This window comes from Plectropomus leopardus, chromosome 6 (assembly GCF_008729295.1).
Source record: "Plectropomus leopardus isolate mb chromosome 6, YSFRI_Pleo_2.0, whole genome shotgun sequence".
In the NCBI taxonomy this organism is placed as follows: domain Eukaryota; kingdom Metazoa; phylum Chordata; class Actinopteri; order Perciformes; family Serranidae; genus Plectropomus; species Plectropomus leopardus.
In genome coordinates, this window is record NC_056468.1 from 21,133,930 (window position 1) to 21,142,877 (window position 8,948).

Consider the following 8,948-nt stretch of genomic DNA (forward strand, 5'->3'; position numbering starts at 1 on the left):
TTGAAAGCAGTATCATAGACACACTGTTTCATAAAATTAATTTTATAAAGCTTCAAATTGCTTGACAATGATGATACACAACTAAAATTCAATTCTGAATAAATGTTTTTAGTGTAGAAATTTGATTTGGGGCAGGTACTCAAGCACAAAAAAGGGTTACCTGTCTCATAATTATTTATAAAATAACAGTATAATAAAGTTACATAAAGAACCCCATCTTTTACTTACTTACAAATGTCTTTATTTCAATACAGGGTTTTATTTCACAACAGCGACAAAAAAAAAAAACTAGTCTTAGGGCAAACGCCATCGATAACTGGCTGACTGAGGGCAGGTCAGGGAGGGCGCTTGATTTGTGTACGTTAACTGTGGTGGCTCTCACAAGGGAACGGGCTCGGGCGGTCTCGCAGAAATAGAACCCAAATGCATCAAAAGTGGCTTTTAATTGAGATTTGATGCCATGGGTTAAAAAAAAAGAAAAAGAAACATAAACAGAAAAAAACTGTCTTGCAAAAAGGACACTTATCTAGTCAGAAGCCAAAAGGGCAAGTGCTTAAGCCCCACCTGGGCTCTGTCTTGATGACCGCCTTTGGGCAATAATGTCAGCATTATGACACAAGATATTTATGTTGCGGGTTAAAATTTGGTTTTTTTTATCTTAATTAAAGACTGTATGACCTGTAAAATAACTTTTCTGTCGTCTCTCTTGAGTTAATATTTTTAGAAAAGTCAACACCCCCCAAAATCTCCCACTTTACCAATATGAGGTTATCTGTCAGTCATTTAGCACACCCAGCTCAACTGTGAGGATATTTTCTTAGCAGATGAGAACTAAATAGAATTTGTTTGACACAGACTTTATCCTAAAGACATCCATACATAAGGCAGAGATGACACAGAAACACAAGCTGCTGTGTTTTAGTTTGAACACCCATTTTGAAATTCACACTGACGCTGAAAGCCCATTCTGTTCTGTCAGACTGTGTGCAGATGTCATAAAAACATGATGTCTAACCAATTAACACAGACAGGGGACACGATAACCTGTCTCTCACTGGTTGTTGGTTTTTTGTGTTTTTTTTTTTTTTTTTTTGGCAAGGTCGTTTTGGAATTAGCCGTCGCACGGTCATCAGTAGTAATTTGTCTGTTTACATTAGCCAAGCACTCAGTGAATGCTTTTCAGCAGACTGCTGGCTCATTTAAACAGCGTCCAAGGCTTCTCCCAAGTTCATCTCTGACAAGTCATTATCAACAAGGCCGTTTATCTCTGCCAGGAAAGATATTGCAGCAATTCGATATTTTAATCTCCTCTTTTAATTGCTCGCAGATATAAACGCTCAGACGTGTCACGGTTTATTTCTAGGCCACATGACGTGTCAAGAAAAAGGGGGTACAGTGCATTTCAAATAAGCACACTGAGATTTTGTCATCCCCGAAGAGCAGATCTTAAAACGTTTACTCTGATTAGACTTTTTTTTCTCTTGAACATCGATTTTTCTGAGCTTCTGCAGTTCATTTGTATACCCTCATATAAGCCATCTTGGGAAGTGTCTATACTAATATTTGGACAGTGGTGTCTGGTGTGCGTGTCTGGGTCCACACACACACATACACACAGGCACATGCACATGCACGCGCTCGCACACAGACAGGGCTTTGTCTTATAGTCAGAATCAAGTCTATCAGCTTTAGCTGCTTTCTTTTTTGGAAATATGCTGTTTGCACGCTGTTGTTGAAAGACTGATGTGCCCCATGATGGCAATGAGCCTGTTATGCAATGTAGGTTACACATGATGCGCGTCTAAGCGGAACCTGTGCCTAGTAAATTAATGGGGTTTTAATGTATAGCCTAGCTCTTAAATGTGTGAATTCGCTTTACATTCATGTATGAGATCAAGAACCATTGCAAAAAAAAAAAACAAGATTTGGTGTGGCTCTTTCTTTGCGGACCGTCAGCTCCAGACACAGCTGGCAGAGGAGGAGGAAAGGATGACATTCATTTGTTTGGAGAGTGTTGGAAAATACAACCACATGAATAAAAGCGGGATAAATAAGAGGAGCGTTGATGAATCCGACATCATTATCTCTGTAAATGTGATGCTTATGGGAGACACTCACATGTCGGTGATGTTCTCCATCTCCGCCTCGCTCTGCAGGACGGGGAAAGCACTGATACCCCGCTCCGGGTCCACACAGGAGATCCTGGTGCCGCTGCAAGAACAAGACGACAGACATGCCTCCGCGGACATCCACGGATCCCCGGAGCCCACGGCCACCCCGATTAACATAACCCACCACCACCAGCACCGCCACGACCCAGACCCTCTCCCCGGCGAAGAGAGAGCCCCGCTCCCGGGTCTCCAGGCGCTCATCTCGGGTGCCAACTTCAGCTATAAGGCTCGCTGAACAGCCCCACAGCCCGGCCCAGGTTGGCTGGGTTCAGCCCCGGTTCAGCCAATCAAGGAGGGGAGAAATGAAGCAAAATCCGATGCTGAGGTGGATACAGGCGGCGCAGCTAGAAAACCATCAGCCGTGACAACGATGACAGAAAAAAAAGAAACCCGGAGTGTGCGTGTCGTCCCTTCTCCCTGTGTGTTTCCTCCAGAGTCCCCCGTCAGTCAGCCAGTCAGTCAAAATCACACTGCCACACTGACGGGTGTGAGCCAAGGAGGAGATCTCCCTCTCTCTCCCCCTCTCTCTCTCTCTCTCTCTCTCTCTCTCTATCTCTCTCTTACGACTCACGCTCTCTCTCTCGCAAATTTAAATAGCTCTATTAGCATCACCAAAAATTGTTACTGCCAAAGCATTTTATAAAACCAACAAAAAAAATTAAGCCTACACATATCACATACATTCATTCATGAATATTAAATTTGGAGATCTATCTATAACTAAGAAAATATCACGTTTTTTTATGTTATCACAGTATTACAGAATTATTATCAATCAAAAGGGTTAGTTTTTTGAATAAATGTTTTATTACTGTAATTAAAACTTAAAACCATTTTGTAGCAAGTATATGTAAAGACACCCCCCCCCCCAAATTAATTAAAATAAGAGGTGAGATGCTTTTTTTTTCAATATTGTAGGTAAGCAAATGTAAATGGTACAATAATCGTCAACTTGCATATGACAGTGTACCTTAAAACTGGTATCAGTGCAACCCTAAAGTTTGTGTGTGTGTGTGTGTGTGTGTGTGTGTGTGTGTGTGAACCAGCGAACAACAATATATTAATTCAAAATCAATAATAAAGTAAGTAGTAAAGTAATAAAGTAGAGTGATAAATGAATAGGCGGTGTGAGCTGTGAGAAGATGAACTCCAGCTGTTATGTGTTGGTTGGTTGGTTGTGCTGGTTGTCTCAGGCTGTGACGTGCACCGACATATCTTGCTGCTTCTCTGGTACTGACACTGTTTTCTCCATGTAGATGCTGCATTTTAATCTAGTCAGAGAGAGCATCAAAATCATGGAGTTTACATGTAATTTTAGTAAAGAACTTTGTTCTCATATCTTTATGTGTGTTACATTGTGGGTGGAAACGTTTCTCTGTCTCCACCTCTTTCTGTGGACAGAGCTGACACAGTCTCTCTCTCTCTCAGCTGACAGGCACTGACCGGAGCTTGCTCCACACAATGTTTTCTGTGTGGCTGGTTCTCGTCAGAGAGCCCGGTGTCGGTGGCTTGGTGGACGGGTGTGTGGATAGGCTACTGAGCAAATGTCAGTCAGGATGGGAGCTGCTAGGAATGAAAATCGCTGGGAGGAGAGAAGAGGGAGAGGACAGGTATCAGCATCAAAGCAGATCATGTACAATGTGATACCTCATTGATCCCCTTCAGGGAAATGCTCCTCGCTCCGCTTGCTCTGGGGGAAGGGTCAGGTGCACAGCAGGAGGAATTTCTTGCTCAAGGGCATCTCGGACAATAGGATGCTGAATTTAGTGGTTAATCACCAACCTTTATGCATCTCATTTTTGGGCCATCAGGAGTTAAAGTTTCCTCTCGGTTTGTGACAGGCTTCACTGGCCTTGCCTTGAGTTGTGAACGAGGTGTGAGTGTCCTTGTCTGACAGAGAGAGAGAGAGAGAGAGAGAGAGAGGTGAAAGAGGTTTCTGCTGAAGAGGTTATTTAATTTATCTACTAGATGTTTTCAGATTATGTGCGTAAATGAGTTATAAGGAGCTATTAATTTGCAGGCACTAATTGTCATAATCATTCTCACCATCACCGGTGTCGTTCTTATAATCATCATCATTATCATGTGGTTGTTATGCTGGGGGTTTGAAAAGTAGACCTGTATACATTTAATCAGTGAAACACAAAGCTGTCAGAAGGAGGTCTTATTTTATATTTAAGTAGTGCTCCACATATACGCATATACCTTGAAGTAAGAAAAAAAAAAAGCCTGATATTTGTCATTAAACAACATGTTACAGATTTAATTTTCCTAAAGACTTTTTTTAACTACTTATCAGTGGGTGGTATATTACCCAGTTTGGGTAATATCTTGTCTTTAAATTGTATTTAGATGACTATAGGGCAAAGGGGATTTGCATATAGTTGCATTCTTCTGTGTTTATATTTTACACAACGTCCCCATTTTTGGAATCAATAGCCTCAGTATATGAGGTTTTTTGTAAAATTATGACTAACTTTAACTAAATCTTAAAAATGTTCTGTATAATTACTTTTTTAATTATTGTGAATTCTATCTCCTAAAATTACTACTTTATCTTTGTATGGACCTTTTCTTACAAACTTAATGCTCATTACACTGAAGAAAATTGGACTTTTTTGCTGACATTTTTTTCCCTTCACAGTACGGCTAAATAAAGTGTACTTCTAACATTATGTATCTGCTGTGGAGACGTCAGCAACTACACATATTTAGGCCACCTAAAAAACGGTCCCACCTCAAAATATCAATATCAGTCAAAGTGCATGCTAGAGTCTGAATATTTATGTATTTTACCTCTCTGTCAGGCAGTTATTTTCAACTGGAGAATGAAACTGTTACATCAGAACCAAAATCCACTGAGAAAACCAATGATTTAACAATGCTGAACATGGGAGCTGCTGGTCTACCGCTGCCTTGATCAGTTAGTTTCTTTGTGTTATTGTGGGACTTTAGCGTTTTAAGAAGTTTCTTTTGTATTCATTAAAAGACACATAATAACACTAACTAACTAACAGACCGACGCAGCGGTAGACCAGCAGCTCCCGTGTTCAGCGAGCTAAAATGACTGTTTTTGTCAGTGGAGTCTGGTGGCTTTGTTGAAAGCATAGATTGGAAACTGAAGCTGTCTGACAGTGAGTAAAAGCAGTGGAAATACTTTCAATACAGTGTCCACCTGAACTGAGAATGATATTTTTGTGTGTCTAAAAAATGTTTTGTTGCTGATCTCCATCCTCAACAGTAAGTTGCTTAGCTTCTGTGTCCAACTCTAGGATGCTTCTCCAAACTGGGGGCGTGCTGACTAACAGCTGCTGTATATAATACACAAATTATGAATAAGTATCCCATACAGCCTCACTTAAAAAAATCTGAACTATCCCTTTAATGCCAGCCGAGGCGACGGCTGCTTCCACTGTCAATACCAGGACAAGAGGTGGATGTAATGTCTCAAACATCACACAAGAGAGAGTGAGAGACGAAGAGAGAAAGAGGGAGCAATCACCAATCATCAAGTCTTTAGCTGGCGTGTACTAGACCAAGCGTCACCTTATTAAATCATTAGACCATTTTTCATAATCATATAGGGCTTCCAGCCAAACCAGGCCTGAATCAATAATCCGTCATCTCAGAGTGGATGCTGTACGGCTGCATGCCAGTCACTCTGCTGCTATAGATCTCCTGCTGCTGGATGCATAACACAAGAGCTGATCTGTCTTTTTATGCTGTACAGCCTCTGAAAAACAGAGCCTCTCCTCTTCAGTCTTTCACCTTGTATGTGAGAGGCAGTGAATGATAGCACATCTGCCTTTGAACAGCAACAGTCCCAACGCACCACAGCTGCGAGGAGTCCTCTCCTCTCTCTCCAGTGTCCTGTCCCTAGCTCTATATGACGTTTGTGCTGACGCACAGGCAGTGCTGCTGAATAGAGGAGTGTAATTATGGAGCCATGCCTGTGTCTGAACCAATCTGGTGGATGCCTGCCTCAGAAATCAGGGTGTACGCATTCTGCACAGAGCAGTGTGGGCGTACCAATTAAAACATTGTCTCAGAAACAGAATATTCCAATTACTCTCTGTTCCTTTTTCATTTTGACAGAGGTTGTACGCCGTGCTAAAGGTCTTTGACATTTTAAACATGCAGTCAGCCCCTTGAACCATCTGTCATCCACAGACAAAGCATCAGTCAGGATGTGTTTTGTCCAGCACTCTGAGCGTATTATAGGATGCCACACATATTTAGCTTATTGTGCAAATTGTGGTGCATGTTTGATGTGTTTACTGCAGTTCACAAATCACCACTTTCCCACTGTTTATTCTGTACATACATACAATGGGCACTTCCACTGATGAGATTCAAATATGTTAACGGTGTTCCTACTGAAAAAGTGTACAAAGTTTTATGGTTTTGTTTTTTTTGTTCACTGACTTAGCACCAAAATCCCTTGTTAAAAGCCATGTATATTTGGAGAAAGTAGGGTTGTAATGAGTGTCATCTGGATGAGTTTGTACAACAGCCAGCATCTGCAAACATAAACAAGTAGCTCCTCAAAAATTACAGCAGGAGACCCTTTCCTGGAGTTCATTAACACAGAATTTAAGCGCTAGTTTGATTTGGTATATTAAATATATGTGGTCAATTAAATGAGCTCTGGCTCAGTACAAATGTAACCATATGCAAAATGACTATGGGTGCCGTCAGCTGGCCTCTGTATGTTTTTCTGATGACATCACTTAGCTCCCGACCAATGTCACATTGAGGATCTTTGATTCCAGCAATGTGATCACTGTTCCTTTATGTTTGATCACAATCAGACATTTTTTTCATACTCATACATATTTACCACAACTGTCTAATGAACGTTCACAGTCATTTGTTGTGTCATCACATTAGGCCTGCGACTGCCAATTATAAGATTTTAGATGAAGTTACAAGAATATGCAAAACTTCGTTTTATTCATATTTTTAAAAGATAAATCGCATCACAAATGCATGATGTGGCATCGCAAAAAACATTTGTTGCATCAAAATTAACAGTTTTTCGTCACAATCATTCCTTGTTGCATCACAATCACTTGTGGCTTCATCACTATCACCTGTGAGTGCATCACAGTCAACATTTTTTTGCGTTAAAATCAGCTATTGTTGCATCACTGTTACGTGTTGCTGCATTTCAGTCACCTGTTGAATCAAAATCACCTTTTGTTGCATCAAAATACCCTTTTTTAGCATCAAAAATAATTTTTTTGGATCATAATTATCTATTGCTGCACAAAGCTCACCCATTATTGCTTTGCAGTCAACCATCTTCATATCACATAACTTGTTGTTACTCACAGTCACCTAGTGTTGAATCACAATAACCTATTGTTGAATCAAAATTAACTGTTATTGCATCGCATTCACCTATTATTTGATTTGATTTTTATTTATTTTGAACTTGTAAAACGGAAATAAAGAAAATAATGCACAAAAACAGGCCGACAAAGAACAAAGTAATGATTACAAACACTGAAAAAAATGAAGCAAAACAAATGTCCAAATACAAAATGACTTGCTTCATATATTCGAAAAGGAGTGAGAAGAAGTGAAAACTTATTCAAACCCACCCTTTCCCCAAGTCATGAGACACCCGACACACTAAGCAGATACAAGTATGTGCAGAAAACCCCACACAACTGTGAGGATGTATGGATAAACAAACCTCAGTCTTTTTTTTAAACTATTTTGCTTTGGCTTGATTATCGGTTGTGATTGGCTACATCAAAGTGATATGAGAGGCCCATGTGTCCATGGTGAAAAGAAATGTTTTTTCCCATTCAAAAATGACTGAATGACACTCACCTTTCTGAACTGCACTGTTACCACACTCCCATGAGAAAAATAGCTTTGGAAAGACCAGCAGACCAAATGCAAGACAGATGGCTGTCTTTCTGCATTTGAAAGGCAGTAAAGTCTTATTATTCTGAGCTATTTTCTTATTATCTTAAGCTTTTATATACAAACAATTACAGTAATCTTTATGGAGTGTTCTTTGGGTTATTGAATGTAATATGTAGCCTTTCTTCCTCATTTATTTTTTTACTAAATGTTTAGCTTTTAATAAGAGCTCTCAGCACAAATAAACATTGTCATGTGGACTGAAATGAACCTATAACCTCCACATAACAACCATGTGTGTATTATGGCTCTGAGGAATTATACACTAGTGCTCTCTGGTGGTTGCTAGGGTACCTACCATAAGAAATATGAGACCACAGTGTGGCATTGCACAAGCTACGTCCATATAGAAACAATATTACCAAAGAACAGGCAAGTTTTCTGTGACAGTAATTTAATTCAGGAGAGAGACAATCCAAACTATTGACGACATCTACTATTGCAAACGCTGGGACATAGTGCATGTACAGACTGTCCTTTCAGAGCTGGAAGAAAAAACTGAGTAAAAGAGAAGAGTGAGGTAAAGTCATGCTGACTGGTATTTGGTAAAATTTTGGCCTCAGAGCAAATTGACATGAGTGTGTGTGTGTGTGTGTGTGTGTGAGAGAGAGAGAGAGAGAGAGAGAGAGAGAGCTAATCCCTTAATGGCCTTCAACCTGATGACAGATAGACAAGATATCGGTCTGAGGAAAGAAAGAAAGAAAGAAACCTTGTCATATCATGTTTGACAAAAACATTTACAGAATCCTAAAAACAAACTAAGTAACATGAGGGGGAAAAGGGGAGGAGAAGAGAGGCAGGGAGAGAGTCGCAGGAGGAGGGAGGATGGGAGGGGAAAAA

At 40.2% G+C, this 8,948-nt stretch overlaps 1 protein-coding gene across 1 annotated transcript in view; it reads right to left on the reverse strand.

The window, feature by feature from the left end:
• ntrk2a (neurotrophic tyrosine kinase, receptor, type 2a) overlaps nt 1-2,683 on the reverse strand; it is a 102,913-nt gene extending 100,230 nt beyond the window's left edge. Inside the window, exon 1 of the mRNA XM_042488050.1 lies at nt 2,119-2,683. Coding sequence (XP_042343984.1) covers nt 2,119-2,372 — 254 coding nt within the window. The 5' untranslated portion in view covers nt 2,373-2,683. The remainder of the gene's footprint in view (nt 1-2,118) is intronic.
• Between the last annotated feature and the right edge of the window lie 6,265 nt (nt 2,684-8,948).